We start from the raw sequence: 14,149 nt of genomic DNA, 5'->3' as shown, positions 1-14,149 counted from the left end.
TGCGTGCGTGTGGAAGTAATGTAAGGCAAGGCAAGGCAAGTTTATTTGTATAGCACAATTCAACAACAAGGTGATTCAAAGTGCTTTACAGAGACATTAGAAACAAGAACAAATAAAAAGCATGATTTAAAATTGAATAAAACAAGCAAATAAACTAACTAACTAATTAACAAACAAACAACAGTATATAAAATCAAAACAGATAAAATCAGAACAGTAGATAAAATCAGTAGTTAAATGTAAGTTTTGAAATTTAAGCTTAAAGTGTGGATTTGGTGCTTTATTCAAATGCAGCTGAGAACAGGTGAGTCTTCAACCTGGATTTAAATAAACTGAGTGTTTCAGCTGATCTGAGGCTTTCTGGGAGTTTGTTCCAGATATAAGGAGCATAAAAGCTGAATGCAGCTTCTCCGTGTCTGGTTCTGACTCTGGGAACTGATAAAAGACCGGATCCAGATGACCTGAGGGATCTGGATGGTTCATACTGGGTCAGGAGGTCATTCATGTATTTTGGTCCTAAACCATTCAGAGCTTTATAGGCCAGCATCAGAACTTTAAAGTCTATCCTCTGACGGACAGGCAGCCAGTGTAAGGACCTCAGAGCTGGACTGATGTGGTCCACTTTTTTGGTCTTAGTGAGGACTCGAGCAGCAGAGTTCTGAATGAGCTGTAGTTGTCTGACTGATTTTTTTAGGTAGACCTGTAAAGATGCTGTTACAGTAATCAAGCCTACTAAAGATGAATGCATGGACTAGTTTTTCCAGGTCCTGTTGAGACATCAGATCTTTTATCCTTGATATATTCTTGAGGTGATAGTAAGCTGACTTTGTTATTGTCTTAATGTGTTTTTCTAAGTTTAGGTCTGCATCCATCACTACACCCAAATTTCTCGCCTGGTTTGTGGTTTTTAGATGTATAGATTGAAGTTCTCTGGTGACCTGTAATCGTTTTTCTTTGGCGCCAAAGACTATTACCTCAGTTTTGTTTTTGTTTAGCTGGAGAAAATTGTGGCACAACCAGTCATTGATTTCCTCAATGCATTTACCAAGAGCCTGTACAGGGCCTCGGTCTCCTGGTGACATTGTGATATATATTTGTGTGTCATCTGCATAGCTGTGATAGTTTATTTTGTTGTTGTTTATAATCTGTGCCAGTGGGAGCATGTAGATGTTAAACAGAAGGGGTCCCAAGATGGAACCTTGGGGAACTCCACATGTGATACTTGTCTGCTCAGATGTGAAGTTACCTATTGATACAAAGTATTTCCTGTTTTCTACGTATGTTTTGAACCAGTTTAGTACAGTTCCTGAAAGACCTGTCCAGTTTTCCAGTCGTTTGAGTAATATGTTGTGGTCAACTGTATCAAATGCTGCACTGAGATCCAGTAAAACTAGGACTGACATTTTTCCACTGTCTGTATTCAGACATATGTCATTAAACACTTTGGTCAGAGCAGTTTCAGTGCTGTGGTTCTGTCTAAAACCTGACTGGAAGGCATCGTAGCAATTATTCTGTTTTAAGAAGTAACTGAGCTGTTGGGAAACTGCTTTTTCAATGATCTTACTTAAAAACGGGAGATTTGAGATCGGCCTGTAGTTGTTCATTTGTGTCTTGTCAAGATTGTCCTTTTTCAGTATAGGTTTGATTACAGCAGTTTTTAGTGATTCTGGAAACACACCTGATAATAAAGAAAAGTTGACGATCTGTAACAGGTCTGACTCTAAAGTCTTTGAGACCTTTTTGAAAAAACTTGTTGGCAGGACATCTAAACAGCAGGAGGAGGAGTTCAGTTGACCTAAGATGTCCTCCAGGTCTTTGCTGTTAATAGGTTGAAACTGTTTCATGGTGTTTAAACAGTTTTTTGGTGGACACAGTACATATCCTGGATCTGCTGTTGATGTACCAATTGCTTGTCTAATTTTTTGGATTTTTTCAGTGAAGAATTTGGCAAAGTCATTGCAGGCCATGGTTGAATGAAGTTCAGCTGCCACTGGCACAGGAGGGTTTGTTAGCCTGTCAACTGTAGAAAATAAGACCCGAGCATTATGGCTGTTTTTAGTGATGATGTCAGAGAAGTAGGACCTCCTTGCATTCCTCAGTTGTAAATTATAATTGTGAAGTTTCTCTTTATAAATGTCATAATGAACCTGGAGGTTTGTTTTTCTCCATCTGCGCTCAGCTTTCCTACACTCTCTTTTTTCATTTTTCACCAGTGTGGAGTTTCTCCATGGAGACTTTTTCCTTCCAGAGATAACCTTCACCTTAATGGGAGCAATAGTGTCCATTACATTTAACATGTTAGCATTGAAGCTATTGACGAGCTCATTGACTGACCCTCTGGGCAGGTCAGGTGTTAATGGGAAGACCTGGTTAAAAATTGCACTACTGTGTTCAGTTATACACCGTTTTGTGATCACTGTTGTTGATATATTTGTGTGGGCTGAGATTTTACTTTCAAAGAAAACACAGTAATGATCAGACAGGCCCACATCAGACACAGTAACCTTTGAAATGCTCAGGCCTTTGGAGATCAGTAGGTCAAGAGTGTGTCCTCTATTATGTGTGGCCTCTGTTACATGCTGAGTCAGCCCAAAGTTGCCCAGAGTGTTACTCAGGTCTTTAGTCCCTTTGTCCTGAGGGTTGTCCACATGAATGTTAAAATCCCCAGCAATAATTACACAGTCAAAATCAACACAGATCACAGACAGCAGTTCACTGAGGTCATTAAAAAAGTCTGTGCAGTATTTGGGAGGCCTGTAAACATTAAGAAACACAACTTTGGATGGGGCCTTCAGCTGTAAAGCCACATATTCAAAAGACTGAAAACTTCCAGGAGATAGCTGCTTACATTGAAATGATTCATTAAATAAGACAGCAACCCCTCCTCCTCTCCTGCTCGCCCTGACCTCACTGATAAAACTGTAGTTAGGAGGGGTCGTCTCGATGAGAACAGCTCCACTGTTACTTTGGTCCAACCAAGTTTCAGTTAAAAACATAAAATCAAGGCTGTGCTCAGTGATTAAATCATTAATTAAAAATGTTTTCCCAGCTAGAGATCTAATGTTTAATAAAGCCAACTTAAGTGTTTTAGAGGTATTACTTGTCCCCTCGTGTTTGGGAGCAGTCTGTGGCACACAAGGTATGTTTACTATGTTTAAAGATCTTTTAGAGTGCAGCTCTCTGTGTTTTGACCAGGCCACATGTCTCCTGTCACCTAAAAGTACAGAAATTTTAAAACCTTCTAGTAAACAGGGTCCCAGCTTCTCCTGGGAAAAGTCATCACTGCCATAATCCTCACAGCCCGGACCCTTCACATATCACATATCAGACTGCGGAGACAGGGCATGAAGAGGAACTAAGGGGGGCGAGGCTGGGCAATGTGACTTCGATTGCTCTGTTGAGGGTGGGGCTCGATGGCGAACCTTTGGCCGCTCTGGTGGGGGGTTTATGGGGGACAAAAAGGGATTGGGACGGGGGGTAGATCTGAGCCCAGCATTGACCCGCTCCATCATCTCCTCAGTGAATTTCAGGTGTGGGGAGGAGGGAGAAAGGGAGGGGGAGGAGGGTGATGGCCTGTCAGGGGTTTGGGGGGACTGGGGAAGGTCGTGGTCCCTGTCCTGGTCGTTGGTGTTGTTGAGAGAGTTGGAGGCAAATAGGGACCCCTCTTCTTGCCTTAGATGTCTCTCCTTTCTGAGGCTCTTCCTCAGATGCCATGGATGTCTCTCCTTTCTGAGGCTCTTCCCGGGTGGGGGCAAATGGAGCTCCTCCTCAAGGTTTCTGCTGGGCTTTGTCTGTTTTTGGAGTACTGTTTGTTCCTCTTTATGAGATAACTCCTCGTTTATCTCAGCCTTGGCACCAAGCACAGATGGATGACGTATGGAATAAAACAAGTTGGAGGTGAACAGTTTCACCCCTGACTTGTTAAAATTAAATCCATTTGCTTTGAACAGATGCCTGCGTTCCCAAAAAATATTAAAGTTGTCGATAAAATGCACTGAGTGGTCAGCACATGCTGATATAAGCCATTTATTCAGTGTAAACAACCTGCTGAATCTCTCGTCTCCTCCTCTGACCGGCGGTACAGGTCCACTGATGAATACAGCTGCATTCAGAGAGTTTACAGTATTTAATAATCCAGTAAAGTCCCGTTTCAGAACCTCCGACTGTTGTTTGGACACATCGTTTGACCCTGTATGCAGAACAATGTTTGTCACAGTTGGATATTCATCTGCAATTTGAAGAATTCTCTCCTTCAGGTTGTTGACCATATCGTTAGGAAAGCAGAGGACTTTAGTGTTCTTACCGCACATCCTTTGTACATCCTTTACAGCAGAGTCACCCACAATCAGAGTTTCAGGCCTAGCCTTTAGCTTTCCCTGTGGCCTTTCACTTTTCAACAGATTTTCAGACCTTATTTCGCTGCTTTTAGATGGATGGTTGTCCGATATAGATCCAGGGTCCTTTGATAGTGGAGCAAATCTGTTCTGCAGTTTCACATTCAGTTGTTTTGGAGGTTTGTTGTTAACCTTCCTATTCACGGTTGTCCAGTCCTGTTTCCTCCTGTATACAGGGGTAGAAGAGCTTCTCTGTCTCGTAGGAAGTGAAGGCCAGTCGGTTTCAGAGATTTCAGCTCGCTGTGCCCTGCCTGTGATACGTCCTCCCCCTTCCAGGAGACATGATTTATGTCTTGGTTTTGCACCAAGACAGTCTAAGGGGGGATTATCACTTGAGGATTTATAATAATGCACAGAGTCTACTTTCTTGGTCATGTTATCTGTGCTCCTTAGCTGTGTACTAGCTTGCTCATCGCCATTGTTTTGAATCAAAGGCAAGGTTGTTTCATTTCCACACAGTCCATTTACCTCCACGTTTACTTCTAAGCGATGAATTTTTGTCTCCAGTACTGCAATCTTCTGCAGGAGGCTGTGGTAGTCCTCTATGGAGAGGGAAGGCATCTTGTTGCTAGTTAGCCTAGCGGTTAGCACCTTTCCAGGCTATTGAGGCTGCTCGGTGCCCAGACGCTGTAATCAGGCTTCAGCTGTGTCTAGGCCACAGACACACGGAGCGCTGAGGATAAGGTAACCATAAAATGTTGCTGTTTCTGTTAAGAACACTCTAGTCCTAATGATCTACAAGTGTCCAGAAGTTATCGCAGGTAAGCTCACACGGAAAAAAGGGAAAAAATCAGCATAAAAATCAATATAAGAAGCAAAGCATTCAAGAGCAAAGAGATGAAGGAGTATTTCTTCAGCCAATCACATGGCAGTAACTCGGTTCATTTATGCATGTAGACAGAACATATGGTGTGGTTGCTGGTGCCAGACTGGCTAGTTCAGGTGTTTTAAAGCTGCTGATCTGCTGGGATTTTCCCACATGACTGCCTCTAGGGTTTATACAGACTTGTCCAAGAGATTTGCAGTGGCAGGGGGCAAGTTGATACTAACAAGATATGCCTAATAAAGTGTCAGTTGCTGTATATCCAGCACATAACCCTTTTGATTTCTAGTAAAAAAAAAAAAAAAAAATTAGGGAAATTGGTTTGTTTGTCTATCAGGTGGATCACTCTGTTTTTATCTGGTATACGAAAATATCTTAAGAAATGCAGGCTGATCACAAAAGTGTTTTTATTTTTTATAGCTACTGTTCAGTTCTACAGTTATATTCTGCATTTTCTCTCTGCAGATGCTGCATTTACCTGATCGTCTTATGGAAAAGCTTAAAAGCAGCACCTACTCAGAAGGTATAAGATCGATCCATGTAGTGTTTGTGTGACAGTTTTATTTAGTTTTGCACTGCTGAAAATGATCTGAATCTTCTTTGCAGTGATGCTCACTCTAGGTGAAAATGAGAAGCTTCTCAAGCTGATTCAAGGTTTGTGCACTTTTTTTTCTCACTGATCAATCAAGTTGTGAATTCAGTGTTTTAACATCTGATTAATTAGAATCACAACTGCTGCCATCTGCTGTTTTCAGAGGTGGTTTTTCTCAATAGAAATCATCTTCACCACAAAGTCTGTTTTGTGGCTAGTCTGACACTCTTCATGGTATCGCACATATCATGTTTAAGCCACATTACGTGGTTTGTTTTCATATTATGACTCAAAGCTTTGTCATTTATCTTGTTGTGGCACCTTTATTTACCAAATATATATCTGTTCACATTTACTCTTTATTACTGTCTTTCAGTCAGTGTTTAATCACTTGAATCTAATCATTTTCCCTCTTAGCTTTCAAGCCAGGGAAGATGACGATCCTGGCTTACCAGAAAGACAGCAACAGGAAACATCCGCTTCTTGGTCAGTAACAACCACCAAAATAACAAAGCCATATTTGTTTTCAAATAAACTCATTCATTCATTTGCTCAAGTAAAAGAATGCTCTTTTTTTTTTTTTTTTGGAGCACTTCAACAGCATGATTAACAATCTCTTTTTTCGTCCTTGACATACCAGCGAGGCAGAGTTTGACAAACTGGTTCCCTCTCCTCTAAACTATCTGTGTCATCGTGATCTTACAGGCATGCAGCACCTCGTCGAGTGCGTTTGTGTCGGAGCAGATGAGAAGAAGCATTACCTCTGCACGCTCTGCGGCCTAACAGTCGGCGCCCACGTGATCATCAAACACGTCCTGAGCTTTGACCACATCTTTTGGTATTTTGTAAGTAGCAGTGGCATCAAAGACCATATTAATTAAGTTAATTGCTTGAGATGAGTTGTAACTTAGAGGATTTCAAATTGTACAGTTTGAGAGTTCAGCTGAGTTGTTTAGAAGGCAATCAGATGATTTGAAGTAGTCGGGCTGATGTAATGGGAAGTTAAGATTTGAGATATGAGTGGATGCGTCATCATGCAGACTTTCAAACTCTTCATCTTCAAATTAAACTACAAGACTAACTCACACTGAGCTCACACTCCTCACCTATCTCTAGCCCAAATCCTTCAAAGAGCAGCTGTCCTCGTCGCCTTTTTATTGACAACTGTTACAATACACATCACAGCAAAAGCACCCCCCCTTGGTTACAAAGACAAGGTACTGTGTGTGTGCGTGTGTCTCTGTGTGCGTGACTTCCTGCTCACCAAAAGGATCATAAAAGCAGGAATTAACATCAAACAGAATCTTCACAAGGGATGTGCTTGTGATAAAGCCTCCCCCAGCATGGAGTGGCTGGAGAGGTGGTCAGAGACAAAGGAATGTCTTGATCCTATAGATTGAACTATAACTTTACAAATTTAAGAAACACAATGACACATTCAACAATTAGACTTAACATAAGGGATCACTACAGGTTTTCGCTTTGGCAGCGGTTGTCCTTCTCTCATGGATTGGCTGGAGCTTTCTTTTGGCGCCTTCCCAGCTTTGACAAAAGTCTAGCTGGGATAACCACATTTACTCAGGGCCTTCTTGGTGTGAGGTTCCTCTTCTTCCCTGGCCACTGTGTCTATGGGGATGGTGTTCGCTCTATGTTGTAACATCCTAATGACACCCAGTTTATGTTCCAGTGGATGATGAGTGTCAAACCTTAAATGCTGATCTGTATGTGTAGGTTTACGGTACACATCAGCTTTTAGAGGTCCCCCATTACTGATGGAAATCTCACAGCCTAAGAAGGCTAACCTGCCACTTTTCATATCCTCCCTGGTGAATTTGATGTGTCGATCCACCGAGTTAATGTGATCCGTGAAATGTGGTACGTCCTGAGATTTGATTTTCACCCAGGTGTCATCCACATACCTGTTTCTGCCTGTAGAACTGACACTTGTATGTGAAGTAGGTGGAATTAAGACCGTTCTAAAAGGAAACACACTTGGTTTGTGAATGGTACTCATGGCCATTGATCAGTGGGCTTTGATCAGTGGTTGTTGATCAATGGTTGTGAGAATTTGCATAATTATTGATGAAAAAACTGACCTCCCAGCCCATTGTTCCTTCAGTGGGCTGGCTTCAGTCATTGTGCAAATGTACTGTTTATAAGATTGGGGAAACCTGCAGTCAGCTGAGACTGAAGAAGTCACTTGGATAAGTGACGAAACGTTTCTTCCTCTGAAAACGCTACGTCCAGATGAACAGAATCAACCTTTGGTGATTTACTTACCTGGATGATTGAGCATGCATCAAGAAATTGAATTTGTGATACCACTGGAAAAACAAAGATCCATCTGTGGGGTGGGTGATGACAGTATTTATTTATTTATTTACAATTTTACGTCAAGCAAATACGATTCTTTGATTCAGCTCCTGGACCTAATTGTGGTACGCTTGAACATCACTGCTAGACTCTTTCAGTCAGTCAGCAAAATGATCAATAGATATAAATTTATTAATAAAAGAAATTAAGCACACTTTTTCCACCTCAGAAGTCAATAATACCCTTTTCATCAGAAAGATCTTCTTGCGACTGCTTCGCGGTAGTGTCAACCACTTTGGCACCAGTTTGCTTGAGATTGAAATCTAGGCTTTGATTTCAGATTTGATTTATGTTTGGTTCACTCCCTCCACCCACCAAAGTCACTCTGTGTCCCTCTGTGACATCACTTCAAACGACTTCCTGTTTTATTTTGTAAATTCCTTACCCTTTGTGTCTACATATGGTTACTCCTGCTTTTGTATCTTTCACACATGTGGTTGATTATCCAATCAGCCCCCCCTGTGTATAAGTTTCTTGATTTGCCCATCTCATTTGCTAGATTGTTTGTGTATGATTCAGTACTCAAACTTTCCAGCCATTCCTGGTTCAGATTTTTTTCCTTGTGTGTTCCTGTTTGGTGTTGGTTTTCTTTGGGGATTACTTGTTTTCACCTGTTGTGTTTTGTTTTCCCTTTTGGCTCTCTTGCTATGTTTTACTTGACCAAGTGGTTTTTGTATCAGCTTTCTGAAAGAGAAGCTCGCTTTTTGTTAAGTTCCTTTTGGAATTGCATGTGGATCGTCTGTTTGAACTGAGCTGGTCACAGAACAATTTGGCAAACAATGGATACAGCGGACCGTGGATTGCTCCTGCAGAGAGCCGAGAAGGTGCTGTCTTCAAGGAGAAGTCTCTTCTCCAGCATTAACATCCCTGAAGAGATTCAACGCAAACTGAAGCCCACTGTATTGGTAATTTTTTCTAAGCTCAGGTTTTTAGAATACCCGCATGTGACAGATGGGTGCCTTTTGTGCTCATTTTGGAATATTCCAGTGACTTTTGAAGCCAACGATGGTCTCCTTTCCAGTCAAGCCCCGAGCCTCCAGTTTGTTGGTTCCAGCCTGCTAGCTTCCTTTTTATGAGCTTGCAAAGAATCTTTCAGCTTCCCTTCATAATTCCCAGGAATCCCCTATATGGGGAATGCTTCCACTACTATTTGCATCAAACCTTCCAAAAAGATTCTGTCCCTTTGGATCTCAACTCTCTCTCTTCCTAAATCCTCCCTTCCTTTGTGTCCCTTCCAACTTTCACCTGTCCTCAGCATCATTGGAGCAAAACTGATGGCAGGTGTCGTCTCACATGGCCAGCTGCCTTCTGGCTCCAGAGGGTGATATGGTCCGTGACCTCCGTTTAGAGGAGCATCTTCAGGCAGATTTCAAGCATTTGCCTGTCCTGTGTCCAGAGGATTCGTCTTTGCCTTCCAGCTCTGCCTCTCAGCCCAGCTGTACTCGACTCACCAGACCGTTCCACAACAGTCTCTTATCTTTGAGACACTTCTTAGAGCGTTTACATCTGCCACATGCCCAGCCCTGAGGCAGAGGCAGTCCATTGTATTTTTACCACGTTTTCAGTTTTATAGTTCACGAGGTTCCTCTGCTTTAAACGACTTACTGTTACTATGATGGGTAACCAACTCTGTCTTTGATTTGTCTGTTTGCCTGCGTTCACTGGTAAACTATAGTTTATACTTAAAGTGTACTTGCTTTTTAAAACGAAGGCTTTTCCCAGCATACTTCCTTTACAAATCAAATGTGCAGTCGTCTCTTTCTGATGTAGATACAAGGACTGTGAGTTGCTTTTAGCAATGAAATTTGGAGGTTTTGTATCGGTTGATCTGCTCTTGTGGCAGCCAGTTGATGAAAAGTGGGTTAAAAGCCTCAGGCCAATCTGAATGACTTCACTGTCAGTAGAAAGATTTACAAGACAGAGTGGTGGGGAAGTGAGTGCTGCGTAACAAAGTTCATTGGTTTGAATCTCTGGTTGGCTGGGTGGTAGGGAGTTTCCTTTTTTCTGTGCCTGCGTGCACTGTCCAAGGACATGCCGGTTTGGTTATTTATTGTTTGACAGTTTGAGTATATCAGCTCTGTGCTGGGCTCATGCTCATGACCTGTGTGTGTGTGTGTGTGTGTGTGTGTGTGTGTGTGTGTGTGTGTGTGGTCATTTTAATATCTATCGCGCTAACTTGCTTGAATTACTGCATCTAGGTTAATGTGATTTTCACAGAACAGCCATTATTTTCTTGTGCAGATAAAATGGGAAAGTTATTTCCATTTCGATTGAGTGTACTTTTTTTTTTTTTTTTTTTCTTCCCCCATATGAATGTACCTGTGGTGCTCTGTCATTCCTGCGACTCTGTAACGATATGTAAGAACAGCCATGTTTGGCCTTCATTGTAGAAAGGTGGGGAGTAATATGTAAATTACTTTGAATGTCTTTGCAGAAAGTGTGGCATCCCTCTACATTGTTGTCAAAAGAGTGCTACTCGCTGTACAATCCCTCCTTTGAATCCATGATGCTTGACTTGGCAAAGCAGGCGGAGAAGATTCATGGAAAAAATGATTTGAAAGTATGTATATGTGAGGTTTCTATTCAGGCTTTTAAGATGATTGGAGGCGTTAATTTTTCTTAATGTGAAAATACAATTTTATTTATTTTGTTGCTGTAGCAAGTGAGCCTGGAGCCCGCTGAATTCAAGTCCGTAAACTTTAAAAGCTACACAGAAGGTGGGTGTCTAATTTTAAACCTTGGTTTAGGATTTATTCATCTGCACAAACTGGCTTTTTAGTGCAGTGTAGAGTAATGTTGTGCCAATTGATCTTGTAGCTTTGACGACCCTGGAATATATCAAGAAGTGCAGCTTGAAACCAGCCATCAAACCAGGGGAGAAGCTGGGTAATGTATCAGGGAGTCTTATGCTATCAGACTTGAGTAACTGCTGTGTTCAGCACAGCTATGTCAAACTTGGAGATGTTCAAATTGAAGTAAAAGTATATTTTGTTACTGTACATGTGTAGAGTTTTCAGCTACCTGTAGCCAATATGACTATTTGTAATTTTACTCTATATATTCTATCTGAATGCTGTATACTCTGTATCAGTAGGAAAATGAGAGCAAATCTGTGACAGAAAAGCAACAACACAATTTACAGTTGAATATCTAGCAGGGAAGACTTTTCCCAAGCATACCAGCTGTAACAAGTTCCTCTTATTCCAGTACCACGTTCAAATCCAGTGAGCTCCAGAAAGCGCCCTGTTCGTTCACAAGTGTTCATATGTTTGATTGCATGGCTAATCAGTTGATCTGATACAGCTGTGGCAATGCAACTGAAAACACCTGAATTTGATGACAGGTCTGTCCCAATACTCTGGTCTATGCAGTGCATCTGTACTTCTAATTAAGTGAAAACTGGTTATAGTTAAGAACATAAACCACACAGTTGGCTCACCGAGACTATATCGGCACCAATCGAGCTGCCACACCGCTTCACCTAAATGTGGGCCACAGACACACACTAAGGTGGACACGTGTGTAAAATGGCAGCATAATAAGTTAGTATAATAAACTGACACACTGTCTAAAGAAGACAAAATTTAGGACCTGCCAAAAATTCACCAAAACAAAATAAGTTCATTAAAGAAATCAGTTGACAGAAAATCCATGTTTTTATGTCCTTTAAAAAAAACTGTTTTGAAGGTTTTAATGTCATTACAATACTTTCTCTTTTCAGAGTATCATGCTGTCAAAAATGAGTCGGCCCCTGCAAGCGAACCTTCAGAGCTGCGCGCATACTACCCAAGATGTAAACTGCTGTGTCAGGTGATAATTTGTCCTTAATAGCCTTTATGTTGCTGCTGTACCGCTGGCTGCTTTTTTTTTTTTTTTTTTTTTTTTTAATAAAAAAATTAAATTTCCAATGCACCGACTGTCTGGACAGTCTTGTTTCACATCTGTCTCTTTGCAACAGGACTGCGGTCTGATGTTGAAAAACATATCTCAATATCTCAATCATCTGTCAAATCCAAGACACAGGGAGGTACAGTGACTGTTTTGATTTTCTTAGTGTTTTTTTGAGATTTGCTAATTAAACGTGTAGTAAAAACTCTGTTTTGATCTTCTCCAGATGTTGTGGAAACTCTTTGAAGGTACTTTTCTTTTTCATGTTTTGTGTAATAAGAGTTCAAATTAGATCTTAACTTTTTTCTTTTCTTCTTACAACAGAAGGAATTGAAGGCTATGAGAAAAAAGGTACACATACGTATTTGATTTGCTATCACGGAACTCATTATTTTCACATATTTGTATAGTTGTATTTTAGAAAAGTCACAGATGGCCTTCTGCTGTTGCTCAATTCATTCTCTTTATCACAGCTCACTTTTTCCTTCACTTACACTTGTATGTCATGGAGTGCTTCAAGAAAAAACAGCCAGCCATTGGTAAGTTTGCTCGCTGTGTTTTCATACGGTAGATTTGAAAAATGTTTGATATAATTTTGTTTTTTGGTTTCTGTTTTTCTTTTAGGTACAACCTTGATTGTGTCCTGCATTACCACAGAAGTTGATGCAGAGCCTTTTTACATATGCTTTGCTTGTCAGGAGTGTGTCTGTCAGTCCTTGATTGAGCCACACTTAAACTCCCGAAAACATGTTGTGCACACACTGGTGAGGTTTTAAGTTATTATTTACTGCACTGATTAGTATAAGCGACAGTGATGTAGCTGAAATTATATTTTTATTTGGGCTGTTGCTCCAGTGTACTGATATCACAAGTATCACATTAATTCCTACATTTAGTTCATAGCTTTCCTTACAAAATCAAGAAATTAGGGGCAGCTCACGCCCCTGATCGCACAGTACTCTATATTACATAGACGGGCTCTGATGAAACATACAGTTTGTAATGAGCGACTCTTGTCTTCTACTCTTAGCTGTTTGAGAATCCCTGGCGGCTGCCTTTCGGCTGGGAGAATCTGCAGGATGATCAAACACTAAAGGCAAAGGCGTGGGAGGAAGAGATTGAGGCAAGACCAAAGGAGGTGGTTCTGAAGGTAAAATGCAAATTAATGAACCAAGGGGGCTCAGCTCTTTTTATAAATCCAGAAATTAAAACTGAACTAACATTCACTTTATGTGAATGAAGATGATAGGTTTGTAGCTTGAACCTATTCGTTGGAACGTTGAAGACAATATAATTACACAGCAAAGCAAGACACGAAGTAGGCAAAGTTCTTCATGTTTCTCGTGCACGGGAGAGTACCGGACAAACGCCGTTCCTTTGCTTGACCCCAGTTGCTCTCGTCCGCTCCCCCGTAACACTGCTCTTTTATTGAGGTTACATGAATATGCATAGGTTCATTAACATACGACGTGTACACACACACAAAGAGTACCTTGCCTGTGTGTGTTGGGGGGGGTCAGAGTGTGACCCCATAAATGACTTCCCTAAACCTGCTGGTCTGGAAGTCCAGCAGTTCATCTAAACAAAAGGCACTTAGCCTAAAACAGATATAGCCACGTTTATTCTACCATAAAACAATAAGAGAAGGTACGACCTCTCCCATGCTCCCAGAGTGCTCTCTAATGCACACAAAGTCTTTGCAGACTATCAAGGATCAAACCTCTACCAATCTACAACTAATTATAAAACTCTAAGCATATATAAGTAGATATTTCTAAGCATAAATGACAATCAACAATACAAAACCTAACAGAAGATATGTTTCAAAATTAAAGCAGGAAAATCCCAAATTTTTAAAAACACCCGTTAATGTAAGGGGAATCATTTCCTGCTGACTCTATCATTAAATTTTTCTGTTGTTTGTTTGTTTGTTTGTTTTTAAAATATATTATATTTTAAAAACAATGTAATCTTTGTTTTCCAGGTTCTTGATATGCCATGGTCAGTATTTTACAGGCTCAGCCCTCCTACTTTTGGAAAAGGTAAGAACTATAACTATATATTTTTTTTATATATATA

At 40.8% G+C, this 14,149-nt stretch overlaps 1 protein-coding gene across 3 annotated transcripts in view; it reads left to right on the top strand.

Annotated features, from left to right (window-relative positions):
* Nucleotides 1–14,149, top strand: part of LOC113014140 (uncharacterized) — a 57,693-nt gene that overhangs the window by 22,945 nt on the left and 20,599 nt on the right. For 2 of the 3 annotated variants that reach the window (XM_026155464.1, XM_026155463.1), the window contains exons 8-22: nucleotides 5,683–5,740; nucleotides 5,824–5,871; nucleotides 6,227–6,295; nucleotides 6,515–6,654; nucleotides 10,617–10,742; nucleotides 10,842–10,899; nucleotides 11,000–11,068; nucleotides 11,904–11,992; nucleotides 12,141–12,209; nucleotides 12,297–12,318; nucleotides 12,395–12,421; nucleotides 12,544–12,609; nucleotides 12,695–12,834; nucleotides 13,101–13,220; nucleotides 14,055–14,112. In XM_026155464.1, the coding sequence (XP_026011249.1) occupies nucleotides 5,683–5,740; nucleotides 5,824–5,871; nucleotides 6,227–6,295; nucleotides 6,515–6,654; nucleotides 10,617–10,742; nucleotides 10,842–10,899; nucleotides 11,000–11,068; nucleotides 11,904–11,992; nucleotides 12,141–12,209; nucleotides 12,297–12,318; nucleotides 12,395–12,421; nucleotides 12,544–12,609; nucleotides 12,695–12,834; nucleotides 13,101–13,220; nucleotides 14,055–14,112 (1,159 nt within the window). Of the gene's footprint in view, nucleotides 1–5,682; nucleotides 5,741–5,823; nucleotides 5,872–6,226; nucleotides 6,296–6,514; nucleotides 6,655–8,159; nucleotides 9,088–10,616; nucleotides 10,743–10,841; nucleotides 10,900–10,999; nucleotides 11,069–11,903; nucleotides 11,993–12,140; nucleotides 12,210–12,296; nucleotides 12,319–12,394; nucleotides 12,422–12,543; nucleotides 12,610–12,694; nucleotides 12,835–13,100; nucleotides 13,221–14,054; nucleotides 14,113–14,149 lie in introns of those variants that run through there. The other variant, XM_026155465.1, reaches the window with a different exon arrangement.

Source organism: Astatotilapia calliptera, chromosome 22 (assembly GCF_900246225.1).
Source record: "Astatotilapia calliptera chromosome 22, fAstCal1.2, whole genome shotgun sequence".
Taxonomy (NCBI): domain Eukaryota; kingdom Metazoa; phylum Chordata; class Actinopteri; order Cichliformes; family Cichlidae; genus Astatotilapia; species Astatotilapia calliptera.
The sequence above is the reverse complement of the archived record's forward strand: the minus strand, read 5'-3'. Positions and strand labels throughout refer to the sequence as shown.